Source organism: Passer montanus, unplaced genomic scaffold, assembly GCF_014805655.1.
Source record: "Passer montanus isolate IOZ18808 unplaced genomic scaffold, ASM1480565v1 scaffold21, whole genome shotgun sequence".
In the NCBI taxonomy this organism is placed as follows: Eukaryota; Metazoa; Chordata; class Aves; order Passeriformes; family Passeridae; genus Passer; species Passer montanus.
The window spans coordinates 1,977,055-2,004,113 of NW_024366703.1; the positions used below are offsets into that span (position 1 = coordinate 1,977,055).

The 27,059-nt window shown below is 39.4% G+C and overlaps 1 protein-coding gene across 1 annotated transcript in view; it reads left to right on the top strand.

Moving 5' to 3' along the window:
• The window catches only part of WDFY4 (WDFY family member 4), a 132,330-nt gene that overhangs the window by 63,341 nt on the left and 41,930 nt on the right, over positions 1 to 27,059 (top strand). Inside the window, exons 38-50 of the mRNA XM_039709353.1 lie at positions 17 to 134; positions 704 to 861; positions 1,317 to 1,555; positions 3,390 to 3,499; positions 4,453 to 4,644; positions 5,114 to 5,253; positions 15,836 to 15,913; positions 16,831 to 17,034; positions 17,904 to 17,955; positions 18,803 to 18,969; positions 22,207 to 22,355; positions 23,474 to 23,594; positions 26,007 to 26,092. Coding sequence (XP_039565287.1) covers positions 17 to 134; positions 704 to 861; positions 1,317 to 1,555; positions 3,390 to 3,499; positions 4,453 to 4,644; positions 5,114 to 5,253; positions 15,836 to 15,913; positions 16,831 to 17,034; positions 17,904 to 17,955; positions 18,803 to 18,969; positions 22,207 to 22,355; positions 23,474 to 23,594; positions 26,007 to 26,092 — 1,814 coding nt within the window. The remainder of the gene's footprint in view (positions 1 to 16; positions 135 to 703; positions 862 to 1,316; positions 1,556 to 3,389; positions 3,500 to 4,452; positions 4,645 to 5,113; positions 5,254 to 15,835; positions 15,914 to 16,830; positions 17,035 to 17,903; positions 17,956 to 18,802; positions 18,970 to 22,206; positions 22,356 to 23,473; positions 23,595 to 26,006; positions 26,093 to 27,059) is intronic.

Sequence of the window (27,059 nt, forward strand, 5' to 3'; positions counted from 1 at the left end):
TGCCATCATTGTATAGGCTTCTCCAGAAGATGCCACCAGTGAGCAGAGGAGACTTTTTCAGACAAAAGTTCTGCTATCTGCAATGGACATCTTTCAAGTTACCAGCCAAGGCGAGGGGAAAACGAGACCAAGAGGTGAGTGGTGAGAATCAGATTAACTATTGCTTAAATATCCTGCTGACTGATATTTAGCATGTAGGTGTCATTGTTAGAAAGGTTTGGAAGCAATAGCTAGCATAATAGTCCAGCTCAACAGGTTCCACTGTCCATTCTGTCTTACTGCAAGACAGTCTGCATGTTATTGTAATTTTTTTTTTTTTTTGGAGAGCACCTTCCTTTTTTTCTTTTTGAGAAGAGATTCTGAATATTAGAAAGGGAGTATGTAGAAAGACATCTAGGTTTATTCTTCAATGCTTAAAGCAGCCCCATTAACTTAGTTGTTACTGCTCTCCTTTCTGAGTCGTTAGTTAAACCAGTATTTCATTGCAGCATTTTAGTGAGATTGCTTCCATCCTTAAGATGGAGCTGTCATTTCCAGTCTGAGTGAGGTGTTTCTGCTATACCTAGAGTCTTAGACATCTCCCAGCTCTGAGATATTATGAGTGACTGTTTCTTCTCAGCTCTGGTAAACTCACATTTCACTTTTTTTTTTTTTTTCATTTCCTCTTGTTATGGAATAATCAACCCTCTTATATCCTCTCCAGCAAGCAGTGATCCTCATGGTACGTCAGAATCAGCTGCACCCCCATCCATGATGAATATTGTTTATTTTGTTCAGAAGCTGGTTGAGAAATTGAACAGCAGAATGTTTGTGGCTGACCCCAAGCAAATCTTCATCTTCATTGCCAAACAGATTATGTGTGTGAGTCACTTTTTTTCTCCCCAACTTTTATCAACATGCTGTAACATGCTGGTTTTTTACACTGAGGTCATGGTACTGCAATTCTGAAAAAGATGGCTGTAATCCATTTGGTGATTGTGGTGCTTGTTGTTGTTCTTGGTTTTTTGCATGAGAACATAACAGCTGTAAATTATAATTAGAGAGAGATGGTGCAGCAAAAAGAAAGGATAGTTAACTCATTTGTGACACTGTCTGTTGGCTATGTACACATTGATGAACTGGGATAAATTAATCTCTTCCACAGTTATGGGAACTTCAGCAGAAATACTGAAAAATAGAATTTTTATGTAACAGGTAGTTATAGTGAATTTTGCTGAAATAAGTTTCCAACAGCTTAAATGTAATGGGAGGAGTGGATCCTTGGGGAGAAAGTTCATTAAGCAAGCCAAGTAAACTGCTGTTTTGTGTTTTCACAGGTCTTAGAAAGCTCTGTTTCTCAAAAGGAAGTTTTCCTCAGTGCCCTGTACAGCTGCTTAAACAGAGCCATCCTGTACTGCTTATCCAGACCACAACAATCACTACCTGAACAGTTTAATGTCCTGAATACTCTCATTGTTCTGCAAGAGCAGTGGGACACTATTTTTGCAACTTACAACTCAAATAGTAATTTTGTCATCTGCCTGATGTACTGCCTTTGCCAACTGAACTCGGGCAGGTACAAGTGTTTATCTTATGATATTTCTCTATATTTGTGCTGTACCTATGGAAGTGGGTGCAGAGGGGGAGATGTCACATAACTTAGGCAATATCCAGTCTGGGGAATGAACAGAAGCTGAGATTGAGCTGGATACAGCATTTCCAGCAGTCTACTCACTTCAGAGTAGTCACTGCAGTTAACAAGCTTGAACTGATTTCAGTGGAGCTGGCTCACAAGCCCATCAAGAAAATGAGCATCTGGAAATCTTCCTGGGATGTGAGCTAGGATCACTCCCAAATCATGTAGGTGGCCATTCTCCGAGACATCTGCATGGGGTAATTTAGTGAGATTTTTTTTCTGATCCAGCAGTCATTTGTGTGTGGGCACATTTAAAACATATATAGAAGTGTGAATGGATCTTGTGATCTTTGTGTTATTGTTACTTGGATCTGAGCTGCAGCATTTTAGTTGTTCTGAGATTGGGAGTTTTGCCCTCTGCCATTGGTTAGGACTAGAACATCCATACCCACTGTTTGCTGTTCTTACAGATTTTGATATAACAGATGTACTCTTGCTAATGTAAGCTGGGGAGTTACCTTGGAAGCTTAGTTTTGTGAGAAAAAGCAAATATTGGCAAGTGCATTTTTCACTTTAATGATTCTTGCTTCAGTGATAACCTTCTGTACTGCTTTGATGGTCTGAATGGAACCCATTAATAGAGTGTCACACCAGAAATGAGCTGCACTTCCTGAGATCTTTTTTGGATGTTCTTATTCCAGTCAGATAATAATTTTCAGGTCAAACCCATTGAGGTGGGGTGAGGATTGCTTTTATGGAGTAAGAGCACAAACTATTTTTTTAAAAACTAAAGTACAGAAGGATTTATGTTATCCAAAAGCTAAACATGGCAAATCCAGAAAATCGGAAATGTGGTATTTTAAAGAAAATCAGAAATAAAAATGGCAACTTTGCATACCCAAGGATTTGATTCTCCCAGATAGTAGGGCCTGTTCAGAATTAAAAGAACTTTGTGTTACTAGTGGCTATATATGCTATTATTGACAGCAGTTCTGTAAGAAAGTCCAACTTGTCTGGGTACCTTAAGCAAGCCTGTTTCTTTATTTGTTTCTTTATTTTTTTTATTTATTTTTTTTAAGTATTACTGCTGTACTGTATTACTACTTGTGACTTTTATCTCCTGACTGGTAGATTGTGGCACAACCCCCCAGTCCCAAAGTAGAAGTCCTCTTGGCCATGATGATGTTCTCAATAATCACATCTACATTCTAATAGTATCCATGGAGCTGAGTTTGTAGCTTTTTTGTGATGAGCAATTTAGAAACTGAGTGAATCATCAGTGACACAAAAAACTCACTAAGCAGTTCAAGTGTAGAGTACAGCAAGACACTGCTTTCCACATAGTGGCAGATGCCTCTAGCCAAGGAATTCAGAGTAAAGAGACAAAGCACAAGATGCCCAGGGGAGGTGCAAGAAGGCTGATGCAGTCTGGCTACATCAGGACAGCCCAGTGTTCCCTCTAACTGGGGTGAATGGTAGATACAAGTGCAGTAAAGTGCACGGATAAGGCACACAAAAGAGTGGGATCTACAGGGTCATGATGTGTGCTCCTTGACTTTGAAAAACAGACTGGCAGTTGTTCCCGCTTGCTGAAAATCCCATGGTATTACATGACTGGTATAAGCTCCAAACCTGAAAATACTCATCTACTAAATAAATCAAGTAGGACTGGATGTGCAGAAACACCTGTAGCTCTTTCACTGTTCTCAGTTTGTTTTCAGTCTGGTTTCCTTACCTGCCCTCCTTTTTTTTCTTTTTTTCCCCTTTGTCACAGCTGTTCAGAAGGTTTTGGGGTGGATGCAAAACCAAAGCTGGCTTCTTATCACCAAATTTTCCTTGAACCCAGTGAAGAGGAAAAGGACAGCCTGCCTACTCCAGATGATGGTAATTTATGGCACATGTTGCCTGTGGCTTAGAGAGGAGGAAAATACCTGTCTTAAGCAGTTTTCAGAGCAGCTTGTGCAAGTGCCACTTATTTCCTCTTTGGTATACAGGCACAGCAGGCACAGCACAGAGAGAGTTGTGCTAAAAATTACGTGTTTGCATCAAGCCTTTTTATTCAGAAGTCACACCCAGCATCCTTGGGAGTAATGGGTATCAGTTTGGAGATCTCTCCTCCATGTTATGGCCAGTATAAGGGGTGAGACACATAAGCTATTTGTTGCTCTATTTATTTTTTCAAGGTACATAAAGGGTTTGTATGTTATATGCAGAAAGAAGTATTGTAGTAGTTCAGAGAAATACAGAAAAAAAATTGTGTAGGATTCAGTGTGGTCAGCTGAGCCCTGCAGCAGAGCAGTGTTTTGTTTTTTTAATTTTTATTTTTAAATATATATTGGCTTGGTTAAGTTGCAACCAAATCAGTCTGGTTTGCAGGGAAATAGAGAAAAACACAGTACTTTCTTGTGTAGTATTCTCCTGCTGTGTCAAATTGTTTCACAGCTTGGTTACGTTTGCCCCTCCATCTCCAGTGATGTTTGGCAATATAAAGGAATGTCCTTTATGTGCTTTAGCATCCTATGCACAATAATAAGATCATCAAAATTCTGATTAAATGGCTTTCCAAAGCAGAAACCAGTAAAAACCATGTGTCACTCCTACTTGTTTCTTTCAAGGAGTTGAAATATCATCAAAGAAATGTCCTGCTGTTTTCTGTATTAGATTCACTAGTCTAGCTTAGAACCTATGGAGGGAGCGTACACAAAGAGACAACTCCACTGACTCTGGCAGTTACTCTGAACCAGTGCTTTTCCAAATGAGATGTTTTTGCTTTACCTGTTGATTGACTTGAGAACATAAATGAAGAAATTTTTTTGGGTGATACTTTTGTTTCCCAGTCCGCCAGGAGATTCTGAGAACAGTGGAATTCATCTGGAAGCAGCTCATTTCTCAGAGGCGGCAGGCTCTGGAGGACATTTACAAGATGGATCTTTCTGTAAAAGGAAATGACAAAGAAAGAGACATGAAGATAACGGAGATCACTCCTTTATGGGAAGAAATTATGACGAAAGCTTGGCAGCACTTGCTAGGTCTCTGTTCTTTTATGGAACGCTCATTGTAGTAAGCAAAAATGTTGTGGTAAATGGGGTGCCTGATGGAAAGCTGCCCTTCCTTGGTTAGGGGAAGACCCCTGTGGGGGTCACAGGGCTCCTGTTGTACTGCAAGAAATAGAAATTGCCTTAGATGATTGTAACCCATTGGAAGATTTAAAAGGGAGGATATATGGTTGAAAGAAGGGCATTGCAATGTGTGTAATGCTGCAGTGATTCAAAGTTCACGTCTGTGTAATGAAACTATCTATGGCAGAACCCTGTAAGGCTTTTAAATAAAAGCTTGAGAAGTATGTGTTAATTCATTTCTCATAAAAATAGAACATTATTCATCTGGAGTGACACACTGCCATGTTGTTTTGTCTTGTGTAATGGGGATAGAACCCCTCTATTTTCTGACAGGCTCAACTTCGTCTTAAAAGCTTTTTTTGTCGGTTTTCCCTTGCAGTATCTGAAAAGAAGCTTCTCCAGAATAAAGCGGGGCCAAGCCTGTCCCAGAGCAAGCACAATTCCTGGAGTGAAAGCCTCTCTTCAGCTATTAGGTTCATACCTGGCCGCAACCCAAAGGAAACATCAGGCAAATCAGAGGTAAATTTTGCTCTTTGTCTTTTCTGGATCTGCCTTGTATATTGGTCTGGATCTGGATCTGGGAGGCTTCTGAGTGTGTCTGTTGGTTGACATGTTCCATTGCAAACTAGACAGCTGTTGCAGCTGAGGTTCCTTTTCTAGGCTGCTAGAAATAATCACAAAGGAACAGTGATCTGAAGAACTTCTGTGAACAGGCAGCCTGCTCATATAGTCTAATAATGCATACTTTCTGCACAGGGCTCAATTATGGCACTTGGAAAACCTAAGCAGCCCAGATGTGTTTGTGCTTACAGGCCTCTGCTTGGGGTGGAGAAAGGGGAGGAGATGCCAGCTTTGCTGCTGCTGTTGGCTTGCATCACCTATGTAAACCTTGTCCTTCAGTCTCTGAATTAGTAGGAAGGCTCAGGTGTTATCAGTGCTATCCTTACATTTTCTACTCAATATGAAGTATAAAAGGTCCAAATTTTAATTTAACCCCTAGAGACAGGGAAATGTGTCTTGGTGTATAATCCAGGGATGGGTTTGGAGGGTATGCATTATTCCTCCTGTCAGCAATGAAGATGTGAACTATCTTTTCCATGTGTAAGCTCCTCCTTTGCTGAAAGAGAGGGCCATTTCCATGTTTTTGCTTAGCATTGTCAAAAATAGATATAAAAAGCACTAGATAGGTGTTACTTTTTGAGTGAACTAGGGATAGAGTAACTAGCTATAGGGTAGGGAAGAAGTGCATTGGCAGAGTATTCAGAGCTTTAAACCAAGCTTGTGCTACTGTTGTGCTCAGTGTATTAAGGTCTTTTTTTTCTTCCTCCTGAGGAGAAAATGAGCCTGTTCTTAGCCTCACTTTAGGGAGCCTTAACCCTCTAGCTCAAGCTGTAGGAGATAGCAGCTATGTCTGGTGATGCCTGCTTCACTTGCAGGTGTGTTGACCAGGCAGACTGTGACACCCAGCTGGGGTGTCTGACAGTACCTTACTGAGCTGCAAGGCGTTTTTCAGCATGCTGCAGAATCCCTCTCAGTCCTTAAAATCACTTTGCTGCTTACAGAGTGAGCAAGCTCTTCCCAGGTACATATGCATACTGTGATGTCATACTAGAAGAGAGTTGACTATTTGCCCTGGGGTCTGTTTAATTATTTTTTTAAATTAATTTTGATTATTACAGCTGATTACACCTCAGTGAGCAATGTAATTGATATTTGTAAATGTATCCCAAGGAACATTTTGTACAACATGCTTTTTGCTGTTGAAGGTTAAAGACTCTGTTATTGGTTTTTCCCTAAATATGCCCACATCATTAGTTCCTCCAGTGAAAAGGTTGCCATCTGGAAAAGGCAGCACGGAGACATTATTCAGGCACAAGTGCATGAAATTGGTGTTTCTACATCTTCTGTCTCTCTTCTGCAAGGAAGCTGCTTGTAATTAAAGGAGCTGGGTTTGGAAGAAACATTACTCACTTGGTGTTATTCCTTATCATGTCAAGTACTGACAGCTCCATAGCTCTGATAAATTGTTCTTCTCAATGAGATATGAAGCTACAGTTCCAAATGTTCTTCTCCCTTCTCCCTCTCCCCCTTTTTCCCTCCAGCCTGTCTTTCAGAGTTTGATGCACTTTTTAGAGAGGTGAAATCTAAAAGGAAGAAAATGTTAAGTTACCTCTCAACAGTCCTCTTCCTTATTATACTTACTTGCATTAGAAAAGTTACATTAAAAGTAAATGGTATTTGTAACGACTTTGGTAATCACTTTTAGTAGTGGTGTAATGTAATTTTGTATAATTTTCTGTGTCAGGTGACTTCTGTCTTCACTACTGGCCTCTGTCTTCACTTCTGCAAGTTACGGACTTATGTCCTAAAGCAACAGGAAATCTTCATGTTTGGTTGAAATATGGAGATTACAGGAAAAATAACAATATGAACTGTGTAGTGAGGAACAAAGAATTTAAATCCCATAGAAAAATAAAAATATTTGCTCCTAACTGAGCAAAGTTTACTGAGAGAAGTGCAAAAATTCACCCAGGATTTCAGAAGTGTGCCCAGTAGAAAGAAGAAATTGGTTTTTTACTGGGTTATTAACTTGATTATTTTATCAACTGAAAAATATACACATGCTGAAGCAGTTGTAGTATTTGCTACAGATTAAAACAAAACAAAACAAAAAAAACCAAGCAGCAAAAGACTCCTCTTAAGTTTTTCCTGTGATCATTTACAAGATAGGAAGAGTGCTTTTGAGACCCAATCCTCAATCTGAAAAAAACCAGCAAAATTCAAACTATTCACTCCAGCAAAAGCTCAGACCCCACATTTCTGTTGTACTTTTTCTCATGTTCTCCATCATCAGCAAAGCCAATTTCCTGCTCCTTGGTGGCAAGTATGAAATTAGCCATCAAATGCAGCTATGTTTTCTGCATGTTTCTGAATACACTGTGCTATCTCATGCTTTGCTTGTGGCTTTTTCTGGGAGGTGTGATCATGTAGAAAAGAGAGTGTAATTACATTTCTGGTAGTAGAATGGCACTGATCTGCTGTGGTGATTGCATCTTCTTGGAAGTCTCAGTAGTCATGCAGAGCATGAGGAGCATTGCAGAAAGTTGGATTTTTTGATGCTTACAGATTTGGGTGACAGGTTTGGGTAAATTTGCTGGCAGGAAGGTCTGTAAGACTGAATACAGTGCCAAAGGTTTCAAATCACTGACTTTCCTGTTTCAAAGTGAGCCTTTTGATCTCGTGCTCTTTCTCCTCCTTTCCCCCTCCCACCCAGTTTTGCTATCAAAATTTACTATAGATATTTAATTTTCAGGTTAACAATGACTGTGACTGGTTTTGATATCATAAAAAAGCTACAAAAGGAGCAAATGACCACTGTAGCAATTGTGTTTCAGTCAACGGTAAATAAGTCAGAGCTGCTCCATGCCCTGACCTGAGGTTCTTTAGGATGAGTGCCTGGCAAGGTACAAGCACCACACTTCTAACTCCTGTAAGACACATTGACTCAGAACTGTAGACATAGCTGTTACTCTTTCCAAGAAATGCAGAGCCTTCTCAGTTTTACAGGAAGCCTCATCATGCCTGTCCTCTCCTGTTTTTGTTGATTAATTTCATTCCTCTATGACAAAGACCCATATAACTTGAAATAGATAAGGTCTCTTAAATTCCCTTTTTAATCCCATTCTTCAGAATGAAGAGGTTAAGAGACTTCCTAACTTGTAATTGCAAAGCCAGAAATGTTACTTAAATCTTTTTCTTACCAATCACTCTGTTGGTCTTTTATCAGCTTTTCAAGTTAACTGAGTTAAAACAAGCAAACATTTAATGATATTTCTTTGAAAAGAGCATCATTTGTGTAACATGTTTATCTTCATAATAGAAGGATAATTAACATCACTAATTATCTAATTAAGTTCATTAACTATCCACCAACAGTGCACCGTGAAGTTGACATTATGTTCTTCTGTCAACAAATGCTTTGATTTCTTAGGAAGTAATTAAAATGTAAATTAGCATGTCATTAAATGCACAAGGGAACTTTGGAATCAAATATTCATTTCAAAACTGCTCATAGCACGCATTTTTTTTACTTCAATGAAAGCAGGCACTTTACTATTAATGATGTATATTAAACAATTTCCATTATAATATTATTGTCTTGTTTAATAACTGGCTCAAAGCTAAATTACTGCATGCTGTAGCAAGCTGAGGAAAGTTTCTTTAACTTTGAACAAAGAAATTTTCATGTCCTTTTACACACATATCTGACACACTGCTCATTTATCATTTTCAGATTGTTTACAAGATCATAAAGAAATCATTCAACAGGTCAATGCTAGATAAGATTTACATGAAAACATAAAATGTAGATCTATTTCATATTATGTGATAGAAATCACTGAACTTTCTGGAACATGTGGGGATCATTCCCCATTCATTGGAGGCAAGTGTTTAGCTGAGAATTGGAGTGTAAGTGCTGTATGATGACTACTAATCTTCAGGCTGACCCAGATTCTCAGGCCCCTCTGTCTGTCCCCTAAAAATTCATTAGAGGCTGCTACAGGAGATGGTGTGATAGCCCAGTGCACAGTAGAAACCTGTCCTATCACAATTGTTTCTTTCTTGATTGATACCAATTTAATCATAAAACCTGAAACACAAGAGATATCGCAAATTTTTTGCAGGAACTCTTCAGAGGGAGTTTTCCTGTGTTTTTAAACTCAGTGGTCTTCTATGGGAGTGAAGTCCCTTCATTGAATTACACATAGTATGAAAATGTTGCCTGCTATTTCCTGCATATTGTTTTAAAATATCCGTTTTCCTTTCAAGCTAGAGATTGTGTCTGGTCAGGCTTGAGTTTGGATATTGGATTTCAGCAAGTGGAATTTAATGGTTAAAGCTGTTGGCACCAAAGTCTCGTCTTTCAAGAGCTGCTGGTTGCAGAGTTTTACTTTCACATAACAGAGCTGATGCCAAATGAGTTGAATGCTGTTAATGTGGATGAAAGAGGAGTCTTATTTGGTTGCAGAAAACTCTAGAGAAACACGTGCTAACCAGAAAGAGATTATTCTTTTCTTTGCTGAATACACCAACAAATAATATTACATATTTCTTGCTTCAAATATGTCTGTTTTCTTCTACTTTTGATTCATGATTTTATTTACAATAATTTCAGAACGAAATTGTTTGAATTCAGAAGAATTAAGTGTCAATTTAAAATGAAAAATAAAGAACAGAAAATCGAGGGAGGTCCTAGAAATCTATGCAAGACTGACTTAAATTTTTCTTCTAGGTCAAGGTATAGGTTGCTAACTCTGCTGAAGTCTGTGGCCATTCATTTCTTGTTGCTGTCATCTTTGCTAGCCAAATTAAAGTTTGCCTGTGTCTATCTGTGTTCTGATTATACTTTTTGCTGCAGAGCAGCTTCAACTACATACACTAAAAAACCTCAGAAGTAGTCTTGTCACCTTTAAATTTAAGTCATTTTAGGAAAACTGTTATTTTTATGGGTCAGGAGAGAGATGTTTCTTTGTTTTCTGTACTCTGACCCCTAAGCATATACTGAGGTTTACAGAATTTTTTCATCAGCTAAAGGACTAGAAGGTCAAATTTTCCTAAATAAAAGCCATGATTCAAATGTAATCAGCAAATGCCAGCACAGGAGCCTGTTGGACAAATGCATTTAGATAATAGTGTGTAATAAAGCCGTAAGTTACATACACCTGTAGGACTTCCACATTTTAAATAGAAATCGGAAAACAGTGAGTAAGAACAAGTGAAGGCAAGAGACTCCCCTGCTATTCCCCATAATACCAAAGTCTGACATTTGCCTTTCATTTCAGAGGTAAAACCTAATGCTTCTGCTGTAACAGGATGGAAACTCAGTCCTCAAGGGGTTGAATGAACTATCCTAAAGTCACAGAAGCCATTCTCAGAGATGGGATTAAAGAACAAACATGCCTTGACTCTCATTGAGCTTTTCTGCTATTTGGAGGCAAGTTATTTGTTCTCCCAGGAAATAATCTGTTCAGGAGTGTCATCTGTTGAAGGGCTGTGTGTATGCACGCACACACACAGACTTATGGAGCTATAGAAGTAGACTGGCTCCTGTACTGCCTGTCCTTAGCTGATAAATACAGTGTGGAAGTCTCATCACATGTACACACCACACTTTGCTTTTACCCTTTGAAACCCACCCCTGTGAGTGAGTACATTTATGATGCACTGGTATATGGAGGATTTTCTCATTAGGTCTGCTATTCCCCAACCAACTGGCAATGCCAGGAATCCATCCATGATCCTTAGGAGCAGTTGGCATGCTGCATTAGCCTCCTAGAGGGATGAGGCACGAAACTTCCATGCAACACTTCACTGCTGGAACTCAGGCTGTTGAAAAGCTACATGAATTTTGGCAATGCAACAATAAAATCCACACAGCAATAACAATTTTGTGATTCAAAAGAGCCTGCAAACAACCCTCAGTGTGGAGAGTGTATGTGAAGGACTAGGATAAACTGCTCTTTTTTCTGCTAAGGAAAACATCATCTGCCTTAGCTTAATGATTGTTACCTGGGGAGTAATGGAACAATTATTCCTCTTCTGAAATGAACCTACTTGCTGCCTAGTGCATAGTCACTTACTTGAAAAGTAATCTGGTCTCGGGATGGGTGGCCTATTGTTTGCACAGGGAAGCAGTGTACCTGGTCACTGTGTCAGATTCAGCAGCAGGAGCAGATGTGGAGGTGTTACACACTTTGTCTCTATCTGAATAGAACAGGGCTGGTGCACTGGAGATTTCACCCAGCTCTAGTAGTTTACTGTAGCACTCAGATGCTTCTCTCTAAAGCTGCCATGGTAGCTGTAATCCTGTCCTCTGCAGCAAGCCTGTTGAGGAAGGGATTGATTGATTTAGCAAGAAAGGACCAGAAGTATTGAGCTTTAATTGCACATACTGGGTAGATGTGTGGAAAAAGAAGGAGCATGAGAATTGCCATGAATACAAGATGATAGTTTTCATATCTCCAAAGAATTTAGGCTCAAAACTTTACTGACAGTCTGGCTCTGTGCCTGTGTAAGTCATAGTGGTTCAGGAATGTGCTATGACAAAATTATTGGCTCTAGATGATGCCTGCAAAAATAATTTGCTTTTGTAAGAAACTCTCCTTCCTGACTAGGTCACATCCTCCTCATCCACACTGGTTAAGGCATGCAATCCAGCAGGCAGAGGTGGCATATGGGGCTGCTGAGACAAGCAATGCTGCACCACAAGTGGATCCCATTTAATGCTGAGCTTCTGGGAAATGTATGCTAAAGAAAAATGGAAAAATTTGCTCTTTATAAAATGGAATTTCCTTAGTGTTATTTCATCTCTTTTTCTGTTAGGTTCAAGATGTGAAGTTTACTACAATGGTATACTGCAATTTTTCTCATTCTAATGATGGTAATTTCCTATTTTCTTCTTTCAGTGTTATGATCCGTGGAGATTTTAAGTATTTTTAATTGTCACTTTTGAAGTTCAAGTGCTGCATATATATTATCTGTGAGTTGATGTCTTTAATATTTGGTTTAAAGGAAAGATTGGGCCCCTTCACTAGCAGACAACCTGTACATAAAGTTGTGAAATGCATGCATAAGGACCTCCCTAAACACAGTGATTTCTTGAATCAGAGTCCTCAGATCTCTTTCTGCCATGCACAAACTCTTTGCTACTGTCACATTTGCTATTCACATGCAGTTTCTGGCATCCCTAAGAGTTCACTACCTATTGTTCTGTTTTTCTATGCCCATGAAATACTGTCTAAAAACCTAGTGATTACTTGAATATTCATAATTAGATTTAAAAACCTTCCTTGTAGAATTGTGAAAGCCCAAGTTAGAGGAATTGAGTATATGAACTGTTCCTGGGATATGATCTAATATCTGGTACATCAGCTGTGTTAGAGTACTCTCTGCCACTGGGAACATAAGAGTGCAAGGGACTTCCAAACTGGTTCATCAAAAGGGTTCCCCCTCCCACTACTGCATGCTCTCACCATATGCATCTTCTTTGTGTGCTTATCAGGCTGTTTGAAATTAATTCAGGTTGGGGTTGCCCCATCATACCCTTTTTCCTTGCAACCATGTCCTAATGACAGGAGGTTGTGGACTCTCCATCCCAGGAGCTGTTCAAGACCAGTCTGGATGGGGCTCTGAGTACCCTGCTCTAGGGGATGTTCCTGCCCATGTCAGGGGGGTTGGAACTGGGTGATCTTTAAGGTCCTGTCCAACCCAAACCAGTCTATGATTCTGTGATGTTCCAGAAACTCAGCTCTTGGATTCTGTTATGTTCCAGAAACTCACTTCTTTGTTTCCCCATCTGTAAACTAAAGACTTTGCCTTGTCTCATAAATATCTCTAGGATGTATTGGACAAAAGTACTGCACAAAGGTTACAGCTGTGATGCTACATTAATGCTCTCACTATGTTTATATACTTACGATATTTTGCTCAGAAGATCTAAAGTAGTAGACTAATATCACCAGTTCTAGCCCTTACCAAGAGATGACTTAAAACACATGCTTCAAAACAAGTATGTGGGTGTCGTCACTATCATCCATAGGATAATTTGCTTGGCATAGCAAGAGATTTGAACATTTGGGTTTTCCTTGTGTCTCTTACAACTCCAAAATTAGTTTGTCTTGATGTTTATTTTCATTTATTAAGAGTTTTGGCATGTATTTTTGTGTGCATGTATATTCTGTAACACAACACACACAATGAAAGTCTCAAAGTGCAGAGCCCCAGTGACATAATGTTTCTTTAGGAAAGAACTGTGGTATGTGTGCTGTCTGTATCATCCAATTCGAGTATATTATGGCAAGCCTGAATATTTATGTGGTGCATGAGTGTTAAGTGATCTAAATATATTTTTTTTTAATAGAGACACAAAGCATTCCAAAGCTCTGTAGAGCTTTGTTAACTTATAAGTCACACCTCAATCTTTTTTTGTTTTCAACTGTTTCTCATTACAGTGTCACAATTGCTTTACTTGAAAGAAATTATAGAAAATTCACACCCTGGGTTTCCTCAGTGCTAATAATTTTCTGTCTTATTTGAGGACTCCATGCAGCAAGACAACAAAGAGTTTTTGAGTCTGTTATTTGTTTTGGTTTTTTAATAGGAAAATAACTTGTGAATTCTATCACCTTTTCAAGCTCTAAATATTGGCTGGGGAATATGTGGCAGCAAAATTATCTGATTCTACTTACAGTGTGATTGCCTAAGGCTGCAAAGTAGAGAAATCTGTATTAAAAAAGATTTAAAGCATGGTTTCCTACTATTTCCTACTACAGTTTCCTAGATTTTTAGGAAAGGATTGATCAATAAAGTCCTTTAGTATGCCCTTCCCAAAAATGTGCGTTACAGTTCTTACATTTACACCTGCTTTTCTGCATATAAAACTCAAACCTTATATTATACTACGTTAGCAATTATCAAAGCTGGCATGTTCTTGTTTAAGATAGATTTTTACTGTGGCTCTGCTGTATTTAATCTACTCCATAAAGAGTTTCTCTTTTTAAAGATAAGCACCTACAGTTTTTAATGGAATCTGTTTACTTCTTAGAAACTTGTTTGCACTAGTTATTCATTAAGCATTACAGTATAACTGTTTTGACTGAACACTTAGTAATAGCCTGATCTATATTGTCCACATTTATTGGTTATCTCTTTCAGGTTTTGTTTTTGTGTGTTGGTCTGGCTTGTGTATGGTTTTTGGGTTTTTTTTCAATCATAGTCATCTCCAATTTTGTTAACTGTTCATTTCACTTTACAAGCAGATGGTTTTCCTGTGAGATCAATAGGGACAGGTTCATCTGGTTGAAGCTGGCTAGCTATAGCTCATTTGGAAGCCAAAGTGGTTAGCCTTCAGTTGACCAGATGTGGGTAGCAGGAGTTTTCCTCCTTTGGACCCTTCATATGTTTCAAGGGCTAGGAGCTGGGTCAGTGAGAATCTTTGCAGTGTGGACTTTGACCTTAGGGGTCTCACGGATGACCATGAGTGAAATACAGACTACAAGCAACTTGGAAACAGCTGTCATAGAGCACTGCCTTGGCTTGAATAGCCTCTGAGTATCTAAAACGGAGAAACTGATTTTTTTTTACTCTGAATGGTTTTGCCCCAAGTCCACATAGAGCCAGGATCTCAGTTCTTCTCCTATACCAGGACTGGTTTAAGAGCACAGAGATGCTGTTGCTTTCTAGGTCAGCCTTTATGGGAGTTTTATATGAATTATGGAATAGTTTTGTGAGGCCACAACTGTGATTACAGGTTTAATGATGCTTTAAACAAACAAAAATATAATGACTTTCATCAGTGTAAAACAGGAGCTTCCTGCAGGGAAACACCAATAAATGTGACTTCGCAGCAGGGTTACAGACCTGGCTGGCAGCCAGCAGTCATCGGCACAACACCCAGACCCTGTATGTTAACTTAATTAGAGCCCAGTGCCAGCAGCAGCCAGACAGTTTGCTGTGAGGGACCACTGCCAGCGTGGCAGAGTCCCTGCATTTAAAACTTACCTACCTGACCCATGGCTTTAGGTAGTACGAGGCTGGGACCTTACAGCAAGTTTAGGCTCATGCTGTGACTCATAACAATCTCACATTTGTCAGGGAGATTGAGCTGGATGTGACAGCCTTCAGATGGCACTGGGAACACTCACCTCTCCTTTATAATCTCACTATAGATCCTTACATCAGTTGGGGTCTCTACAACAAATTATTATAATTTATGCTATTTGCAGTACTAATTCAGTTGCCAAAAGAGGAACCTTACATTGTATTTGGTGTTTTCTTTCTTCTTCTGAGACAGTTCTGAGTAGTTCCACTAATGATCCTTGTTAAGATGATGTTTATGTTTATATTCCTGGTGTAAGTTTAATACTTGTTCTCAGGTGGTTGACTCATCTCTACACTGCCTGCAGAGCCATCAAACTTGCAGATACAGGCCATATTCCTTAATTGTTCTAGTAAAAGACAGAGTAACTAATGCCTGCTTCTGTCCCTCACAGGATTTACACCTGCAGCACCTTGGTATAATGTGTTCTGATGTTTCTTCTAGGGATTTGTGTCGTGTATGGAACGATACCGCAGAGCTGGGCAGGAGCTCTACGCTTCTCTGTACAAGGACCATGTACAGGTAAAGGACGGGAATATTGGGCAACAGCTTTCTGTTGTTGAAAGGTTTCTCTTGGACTACACTGAGAAACTGAGCATTTTAGAAAGGAGATGAATATTGTGCCTAAAGAATCACTGAGAGTCGATGTCAACACTCCTCTCCTGACATTACTGCTGAAGTGTGGTACAGCATCACTCAGCAATCAGACTCCCCACTTTATTTTCAGGACCCTTTTTTTTTCCTTTGTTTAAATGAATTATTCAACTCTTCCAATTGCAGAACTGTGACCTTTCTTTCTTTTTTTTTTTTTTCTTTAGTAGCCACTAAAACTTTTTAAATAGAATAGTAAAACATCACATGTATGTTTGTGTTTCAGATTTGGCCATCAGGGACCAAAAAACTTTTTGCTTCTTTGAAATTCTTACCTCTTCTCTCCTTCATATTGATATGCTAGTGCTCTCTAGCTGCTTGCACACAGCACCTAAGTAGAAAGAATTAAATTTATGCCTTGCTAAGAGGGAGTAGAGTATGCTTACTACTGAATCATTCAGACTGTTTTCAGTGAACCCTGTTGTTACCACTTGTCACACATGTTTGCCAGAAAAAAAATTAGAGTGAATAAAAACCTCTGTGATGTGGCTCTCCTGGCTCACTGCTTTTCAGTTGGAAATTTTATGAAAGCAGCCATTTTCAGGTTCGTGACATGCTTTTATCTGTCACAGTATTGTCTAGTCAGACTATCACTATTTTATCACTAGCAACATCTCCTGCACACACAGTGGTCAGTTGGACTGGTGTTTGTAGGTCTGCAGCACTCCCTCTGCAGAGGTCCCATCTGGTGGGCTGGGTAGAACCCTCTGAACCACTGGGGCAGTGCCACTGGTGGCTGAGAGGAGGGAGGTGTCCAAAAGCCACCACAAAGTGTTTCTGCCCCACAGATGCAGCAGTGTGCCTACAGCAAAGCAGCCAAGGACTGGGTGATACTTGAGGAACAACTTTTCTACAGAAGGGGCCCATGGAGAGATGCTTCAGGATCATTAGAGCCACGATGGATTCTTGATTGTTACGAGGGGCCCTCACGAATGAGGAGGAGGATTCAGCAAGTGAACACCCAAGTGGCAACGATGCAAAGGAAGAGTGAGGTAGAAAGCTTTTGCAGGAGGTGCACAATGTCTGCAACAGTTGCTGGTGACTTTATAGAATTAGAGAAACATTAAGGTTGGAAAAAACTTTCAAAAGCAGAGTCCAACTTTCGACAAATATGTGTATCTCTTTCCTCTGGTTCTCATCACCTGACTTCTGAATATGCTGCTCCATGTATAGAGAACCCACTGAAAGGATCTGGTTTTGGGGCTAAGAAAGGCTGCAATGCGTTTAAGAGCAACAGAATGTTTTTTTTTCTCTTTTCTTGAATAAAATCTCCTCAGACAGGTATAAGCTGGCCATACTTTTCTGCTAGTAGTATCTCAACAATATATAGTGCTTCCCAATGTATGCAGCAGAGTCCAGCTGGAAGGCTGCACTGTCCTGTTACTAGTGCTGCTAAAAGTGGGGAATGGCCAAAAGGGGAAATAAGAGTGGTTTAAGCTAAGACTGAACTGTGAATGTGGGGTATTTACTACTGTCTGTTTCTCAAACGTCAAAATGCCAAATCCCATCAATGAAAGGCTGAAGCACTTTAATATAAGGTTCCCATACCTGAGGCATTTTTTGTGCTGTTTGGATTCTGGCAGTTTTCTGCATACTGAATAGTATGATTTTTATCCTATAACTGGCCTCATGTGTGATCATCTTTGGAAAGATAATAGTTCTTTTCCTTAATTGTTTACATTTGTTCATTTAGGTTCCTTTCCAGTGATGATTATTTGTTCCTTTCCAATGAGTTTATTTGAATTTCCAAGGCATTTATTTGCAACATAGTTCTAAATCTGTGTTTTTGTCTGCCAACAAGGTTCTGAGTTATGTTTACCTATCTGCATGTGCACTCTAGTCACACCTAGTCTCTTTACAGGTTCTCCTAGGAAACAGAAGGGAAACAACTTCCCCTACTGAAGTGAATCCAGGTAACCTTTTAGGGCTACATTTCATCATCAAAACAGTAGACATAAACAGCCAAAAAGAATTGGAATTAGAGTATGAATTTCTAGGTCACAATCCAGAAAAAAAAACCCTTTCTGTTTGCGCTCGGGGTGAAAATGTCACTGTAACATCTGTAACAAAACTGGTGCAAATTTCATAGGTGATATATCAACTGTCTTCAGAATTTTCTGCTCTCTTGTTGCTACCTGAAAGATCTAAAGCAAAAAAGCTATTCTGAAGTGTAAGCTTTGGGCACTTTTGGGCACCTGGAAAGCTCCTAATTGCTTAAACTTGGAAAAAGTGCTGTTGGAAATATGCAGTATTGTATACTTTTTACTGCCTAGCTAATAAATGAGTGGAGCTCATTGTTTTAGGTGTCAAACAAGATGGAAGCACTATGTAGTTTCTGCATGAAGCCTTAATAAGAAGGCTGATTGTGCCTTTTCTATCTGCATGCATTTCATGAGTTTGCAAAATTTGGGACACAGCTTGGGCAAGATATAAGTGGGTTGTCTCTCTTTGGGTTTTCTTAAGATCCTGCTTAGTCTATGTCCCTAAAAGATTACCATTTAAAATTTTTCCTAATTTCCTAATCTTCTGTGAATATGGGGATTTTGTTTGAATTATGACTGACTGCGTGTATCTGTCTTTGGCTCCCTGAAATAAGCATCCTTCTTCAGTAGTCACAGATTTTAATTCTCTTGCCTGTTTTTTGCAGATAAATAATGCTATTTCCCAAGGTAGAATAGACTGAGTGAAAGACTAAATTGCAAATGCTTTTGGTGTCATCCGGCTGCCAGTAAAACCACAATCTCTTTTATACTCATATAGGAGAGCTGATGTTAAATGGAGCAGAGAGGGAGATGGATCAGAAGGGATTGGATTGTAACCAGCTAACATTCTTCCCAGCTCTACATGAGAGTTTCCATTCAGAAGACTTCTTGGAACTGTGCGTGGAGAGACAAATTATATTGCAGGAGTTTTCAGAGAGTGAAAAGGTAGGAAAGATGAACTAGAAAAATACCATCACCAGATTTTCTTGATGCTTTGCCACTGGCTAAGGGGTCACACGTGCTCTCTAATAGGACTTTTCAGAGTTCTTGATGCAGTTTGTTTCTATAACAGAATTCACTTCTCTGCCTCTCCTCCTTTTGCCCCTTCCTCCCCATACCTCTCCCCAGCAGAAGGAGACAGGCATGAAAATGTGAGGCATGATTTCCATGCACTGATCTCATTTTGAGCCTTCAGGCTGTCTGTCTCTTCTCCATGTAACTCTGCAGGAAGCCATCAGAAATGCCAGGCGTGTTTTTTTCCAGCAGCAGTCGCTGCCTCGCCGAGCTGACAGAAGTATTAACAAAAGCAGCGGGGGGTGACATTAGCTGTCCTGTGCTCACTTAGTGCACAGAGGTCCTGCCTTGTCAGTGGCTGCCTCCTGAGCTGTTTGCACTTTAAGCAGGCAACTGGAGCCATTTTATTTCCTGCACTGCTCAGAAAAGTCATTGAATGTGTGTGTGTGTTTGAGTGAATGTGTTCCCTTGTACATCTGAATGAACAGAGCAATCAAGAGATGCAGGGCTTTGGGCAATACCTTAGAAGGTAATTATTCAATTATTTTATGTCATGTTTGCTTCATTGATTAATGATTCTAGTAGCTTGTGAACTGGGTTTTGATCTGTTTTGACAGAAAATGAAAGTTTTTGTTTAATTTATGATAATGTCAAGCTGCTTGGTGTTTCAATGCAAGACTGAAGGTACAAGACTTGCAGGTACAGCACTGTCCTGGTGGATATTCTGCAGTACAACTCAGTCAGATCTTTGTTACTCATCAGCAATAATATGTCACATTCCCCAAATGAAAAAAAATTACTCGGCTCAAGGGCTCTTGTATTTCAAATAAGGCAGATTTATTTAATAATATAAATTTGAAGAAATAATATAAAATTGAAGAAAGGTATTGTTATTATTGACTGGTTTTGGTTGGACAGTACACAATATTTGGGCTTAGAGTTTAAGGTTTGTGAAAGAGAGGTTATGTGCTCTTCCCCCTCAACAAAGTCTACTAACATGCCCTGGTTCTGCCTTAGGCAGAATAGCACAGTGGTTTTTTTGCCAGCCCATATTAGAAGTCATAGGCCTCCTTCTTGATCCACCTGCCTCCTATAACCATGCACATAATCTTTGGGTTTGGTGAGGTGGATTTCTTGCAAGTCTGGATTGCAACTTTGTGTCTGTGGAGCTGCTTTATGCAACTGCCTGATGTTTCAATATCCAGTTACCTTCCTTTTGGGAAGGAGCAATCTTTTTCCTATTTAATTACTTCCGGAAACCATGTGGTATGCTAATGTGAGCAGAATTCCCCAGTATTCTCAGTGCAAGCATACATGTCTCTAACCACATAATGGCAGGCACTCCAGTCCAGAGCTCTGTGGTTGGCACATCCCTGCAGAGACAGGCATTCCTGTGGGAGAGGTGGAGGAAAAATGCTACCTTCCTATTAGAAATCATATAAAGGGGAAAGATATTGAAGAGATCTTCATGAAAAATTACCCACAGAAATCTCCCAGGGCTGTTTTTTTCCCCTTAAACCCAGAATGAGGAAAATAACCTCCTGTGCCCACTAAGTGATTTCAAAATGAAGCGCCCCACTTGTTGGTAAAATAATGGCTTTTCAGTAAAGTATGTAAGTGTGGAAACAAGACTGTATTTAATTTACTTATGAATTTAATATTGATGTTATCCTAACATCAAAGACTAAAAGCTTGTGAAGCAGTGGGGGTCTGCTTCAGCTGACCTTAGCTATACCATGTGTAGTTTGGAATGGCAGGGAAGATTGTAGATTTGACACCTGAAATAGTGACTTTAGGAACAGAGGCAAAGCATGAAGTAGAACCATACTTACTCTACATATTATCATATAGACTTTATATGATCTAGTAAAACTAATTCAATTTCTGGGTCAATTTTGCACGCCCCATAAAATAATACAGCTCCATAGTTCTTATGAAGATTGGTAGAGAAGTTTGGTAGATCATTGAGATCTTAAGAGAAAATCAGATTTTGTGATACTTCTCATACTTATCAGTCTGTTCTCTTAGGAACACATTTCTGAACCAGGAAAGTTGTCCTGTTATGTAAATACCTCTCTAATCCCTTTGTATGTAGCTCTCGGCTCCTTGCAGCTTCAGATGGACTCAGCTTGCAAAATTCTACACTCATTTCTGGATTCTGTGCAGCAGAGGATTGTGCTAATTCAGAAGAGGAGCTCAGCAGAGAGCAGGGTTTTTTTAGTATGTAAGGTAGTATTAGTGTTTTAAGATTTTGGGAGCAACATTTTTGAGGCTGGGCTAATGGATAGTTAGCTACTGCCCCTTTCCTAGGGGAGGTACTGGTTGAAAGTTCTGGTTGAAACTGGGCACAACACTGAGCTGACCTTGATCATCCCAGTTGACTGTACTAACTAGTGGACTTAGCTTTTGGAGCTGAGTATATATAGAATATTTTATAAGCAGAAAAAAATAAGGAACTCCATGCTTCTAAATGTAAGGGAAGTTCATTGCAATTAACTACTTCTTGATTTAAAATCAGAACTTCTAAATTTTCTGCAGGCCACACAATTTTATGATCTCTAAATTAGTTTGTTTACTTTCTGCACTATCTCCCAGCCATAGAAAATGTTCCAGAATAAAGGCTTTCTTTTCTTTATCAAAACTTGTCAATTCCCAAGAACACTTTCTATCAACTGGTATATATGATAAACAAAATACTTTGTTGAAAAATTCCCCATGTTTTTAAATTTTGTTTAAGAAATTCCTCTATTGTAAGGGCCAAGTTAGTTTACTTTGGAGTAAAAACAAGTAATTGAGTGTTAGGATGTCAAGGGAAATTTTTAAAAATATTCTAGAATGTTTATCTAAATCCTTAAGACAATTAGATTGATAGATTCATATATTCTGATTGGGCTTCTGTCAGTCATGTAGTGATTTTGTGACTTTGGCCCCGTGAACCCACAAATCAATATAGCAGTTTTTTGGTACAAACTTGTGCTCTTCTGCATCACTGGCTCTGGCTCCCTGCTGCCTCAGTGATTTTGTGACTTTGGCCCTGTGGACCACGAATCGATATGGCAGTTTTTCGGTACAAACTTGTGCTCTTCTGCATCACTGGCTCTGGCTCCCTGCTGCCTCTGCCTCCTGTGTTACCAGCTCCTGGCCTTACTACGCTTGCCTCCATTCCAGGTGACGTTCAAGTGCTCCGTGGCAGTTGTGCAGGGTCATACAGCACTGGAAGGGGTGCTGCTCTTTGGCCAAGAGCACTTTTACATCTGTGAGTGCTTTGTGTTATCCCCTCTGGAGGAAGTCTACTGTACTCGTCACTGCCTGTCCAGGTGAGTCATTCTTTCCTTCCTTCCAGAGATCTGCCTGGTCACCTTCAGTATTGGCACATGGATATCTTAAATTTACACATTTTTGTGGGGAATTTAAGCAGAATAACAGCACAGCAAGAAGTTTGCCACCCTTTCCATTTGTTAAACACCCGTTTAACATAACTAACATGGGTGCTTGCTCACAGGCTTTGGAGGTGCCATTAGAACACCCATCTTCAACAGATGGTGGACAGCAACCTACATTGCTGGTTTTCAGTTATGTTATATTGTTAAAGTTTCTTTCTGAGTAACTCACATCTTTTATTCATATGGAATAATTAGGACAGGAGCCTTTAGCTTCATTATCTCATAAGTTTTTTGTTTGTTTCTCCAAGACAGAATCATAAATAATATTTGGCACACTGCTGTCATCTCTTGACTCATGATTTATTGAAAGTGATCAATATTGCAAACGAGTCTGTTAGACCAAGCTCTTTGTGCATACTGTGTGCTCATGTGCAAAGCCCAGTGGGACAGTGAGTAGCTCAGCATTTTTACTCTGTCTGCTCTGCGTCCAAATCTTATGAAGTCTAATATCAATCAATCTGATCAGGTGACTCAAGGATCAATTGGACTGGACCTGATAAAAGCTCAGGTTGTTTTTCTAAGGGATTTTCTGTGGGCTAGGCTGTTGATTGCAACTCTAATACATATATGCTACTAAAATAATAATAAATTAATTGCTTAATTATTAATTCCAAGTAATTGCTGTTTACAATAGCTGTGTGTCCATATGATGCTTACCCTCAGCCTGGGCTTTCATGTTCTCCCAGCAAGTTTCTTCCCTTATTGATTCTCAGACTCCAATGTGTGCAAACATTGCTCTCTGCCTACTTGCATATACTCAAATAACTCCAAACCTCCCCTTAGCCTCCACAGGCTCTTTATTTGAGTAACTCGTAGAAAATCTGCCTTTAGTGTTTAGCTTTATTTATTTAGCTTTGTTTTCAGTTTATGTATGTCCCAGTTTATCTTGATATCTCTTGGTATTATTATTTTTCTTTAGGGGAGGACTTAAATGTTCAAGAGGGCTCCCCAGGTTTTTTTTGTTTCAAATTAATTTTTTTTTTCTACTCCAGAATCAGTGATCCATTTATTTTCAACTTATGTCATAAAGATCACGCTGTGGGAGACCAGATGTGTTCCCGTTATTCGTATCATGACATCAAAGAGATTCATCTGATGCGCTTTCTCCTGCAGGTAGGAATTAACATGCTCAGTCATTTGAGGGAAAGCTGCAACAGCAGTAATGACACGTGATTGAAAAACACTTGCTCAGTTGTCTCTAAGACTGCTGGTATTTTTTCATTTGAGTATCAAAATGCTTTTTGTCCCATCATTGCTTCATTAGCCTTTGCTAAACTCCCTCAAACTAAACAAACTTCTTTCTATACACATCACAATGCTTGAACACCCTGACTGGTGTGGTTGGCTTATTAATTATCAGGTTAACAGTGTTGTTCACTCAAAGTTTTTGAAAATTAGACTTGAAGTTAATGTTTTAATTTTTATGGAAGCTACCAGTAAGCAGCTGACTTCCAGTAATATTCAGCTCCCAAAGACTTCAGTAATCCCTGCATCAGTGTACTATGGGTTACCTACACACTTATCCTGGGCCTCTTGGAATAACTTTCAAGTTGTGCATGTGGTTCAGTAAAAGGACATAAGCCAAAGAAGAGGATTCTGTGCCTGTAGCTGTAACACCCAAGACCTACTCATCATCAGGGGCCTTGGCACCCTTTTGGTTTTGTTTTGTTTAGGTGAATCTGTGAGGAGAATCACAGAATAGTTGTAACTCGAGCTTCTTGCAACACCAGAGTCTGTACTTGCTTTAGAGGGTTTTAGTACAGTCCAAGGAGTAATTGACATATTTGACCAAAATATGAAGTTCTGAAGCAACTGTAACTACTTACTTATTATTTTGAATCCTTTTTTGGAAAGTTGAGATTCAGCAGTGAATTATCAAATCATTTAGAAAATTCAGAAACTGGAGAAAATGAGGCTGACAACTGTCTTATGTCATGTGGTATGATACTCATCCCTGAATCAGCCCTGTTTTATTTTATATATAATTATGTATGCAAACTGGGCAATTTGGTAGGTGACACTTGCTTCAGGATTTAGTATATTGCAGTGGTTAGGCCACTCACCAAGCACGTACAGGAATGGTGACTCATGTTCTGAGTGACTGTATGAAGCTTACTATGATCACTGGTGATCAGCCTGAGCAGAACTGTCACCTCTTCTGTTTGGGAATAGTACCAAAGTTGCCAGCAGATGACTTCCAACTACTCATATATTCACATTTGTGTATGCATGGATTTTTTTAACCATGCAAAACAGAAATTTTTAGTGTGTCCCAAAGTGAAAAGTGGAGATGAGTAGAAAACAGTCTTTGAATGGGACTAGGGCAAAGGCTGAGCTTGTAGGTTTGAGGGATTTTGTGTTTTGGGATTTTTTTATTGTTGTTCCATGGTCTTTTTGTTGCTGTTCCAGGGTTGTTTTGTTCAGTTAATGAAAACTGAAAACTCAGCTATCAGTATCAGGTTTGTGCTGGGACTCTATGCCAAAAACTTCTTTGAAAAAACATTGTGGAAAAAGAGGAAAGTTGATTCCTTGTGCTTTCCCTGCAGGACAGGTAGATCTGCTGTTTAGGCAGTGACTGTTCCTCTGCTGGTCTCCTCTTGTCCATGCACATAGTCCAGCCCAGAGCAAAGCACTGGCCCAGTTCTGTAATGGCAACACTTGAGCAGATCTGGTTTGGAAAGCTGAGCTCCAGAGCAAATGCTGCAAGCTGTTTATTGTCATAACTGCTCTCATATTACCTTTCTGCTTTATATTTTATTTGTGAATCATGTATGGGCCACCTGCCATCAGAATGTTTCTCTAGGTTTGTATTGCACCTGCCACATTTGGACTGAAACTCATGTCTGGGTTCCCAGACACTATATGTTATTTATAGTTTTACTTGAATGACTTGGGGAGGAAAAGGACCTCTCACTAAGTAAATAAGAGGATTATATTCAAATGCCCAGCAAAACAAAGTATAGAGACATTTTGGGGATGGGGACAAGGGAGTGAAGTTTTCTTTCAACTTCAATTCATCAAAGTTTTGGCACAAAATATCATAAACTCTCCTTTCTCCTTTGGAGCTTACAGTCAGGAGAAACTATTTGGCAGTTCTGTTCAGCTCTGTCCTAATTTAGCAAGCAGTATGGTTGCTTTCTAAATGAAACTCTTATTTAGAATCCCCTCTTTGTGTTTTCTTTATCACCTGGTTAGAACTCAATTCTTCTATTGACTTATTAATCACACTGAGATTTCAAGACAAAAATGTTTCAGAAGCAAAAGGAAAAGATGAGTGATGGAACCAGTATCTGGAGTTTGGTTTTGCTTCAAAGAAGTGTTTGAACTGCTAGTCAACTTGTAGGACCATCCCAACACTTGAAGAAATTTAGAATGTTGGACATATTTTGCTTTAGTTCTGCACATTTGTCAAAAAAGTCAAGGTCTTTTTTTTAAAGCTCTGAAAATTGGACAGGCTATGATGGACTATTTGCAGCACTAGGCTTTGCTCTGCAGCTCCTCATACTAAATTATTTCCCTTTCCAGGAGATCGCCTTGGAAATATTCTTCAAAAATGGTTACTCCACATTTCTTGTCTTCCATGACAGTGACCGAAATAAGATATTTAAAAGGTAATGACTAGCTCACAGTAACATGGGATGTTCCTGGTGATGCTTGGTATACTACTCTTTTTTAACCTGATGTCAGGTGTCTGTGTTGTGTTGCTGCAGGATCTTTGTTTCCATTTTTCCCTTGAGTTTTAATGAGTTACACTTTAGCTGTGAAATTTTTCTTTTGCTGGCCTGTGGACTCTTTGGAGCACTACATAGCCATTGACTTATCAAAGGATGTAATGTTCGGGACTTTTCTAGCAGCCAGTGGTGTTGTGTGTCCCTTCATCCCAGGAAATTTTAACTGTAGCTGTTTTCCTTCCTCCCACTGAGATGAGAACCACCTCCACCTCACCTCACAGTACTGGATGAAAGAAGGTTTCTTCCTGCTTTCTTTCAACTCTCATAGTATCACTAGATTCTTTAGGAATAACATATTTTTGTCTCTCTGACTTCATCTTTGTAGACTTAATTTTTAACAATGGCATTTTTAAAAAAATTCTCCTTATGTGCTTGTCTTGTTAAATGGAACTTGAATGTAAGACTATGAAGTGATTAATTTGCACTTTGTTTTCTTGCATGTTATTGCCTACTGCAGTTCTGGCCATTAGATCAGGATTACATTCACTGGCCTCTACACAGGAAAATTCACTTCACTACTAGTGCTTCCTCTACTAAATTCTGCAGCCTGAACTGAGCATTGGTACTGTCAATTTCTAAAGAATCACAGGAATTCCTTCTGCTCCTAAAATCTCTGAACAAATCCTATTGCAGTATTACATTAAAAAGTCAGGGCAGATTTATCTGCTCTTCCTTTCCAAACAGGCTGCATAGTAAGGCTACTTAAAATCACCAAGATCTGTCCCAGAGCCAGCCCTTAACTTTGCTGTCTTTGAGTTCTGACAAGTATCTCTTGGGGGAATCTTTCAAAGGCAGTTCAAGACATGGTTTTGATCCTCAGCTGAAGATCACCAAAACTGTATATTTC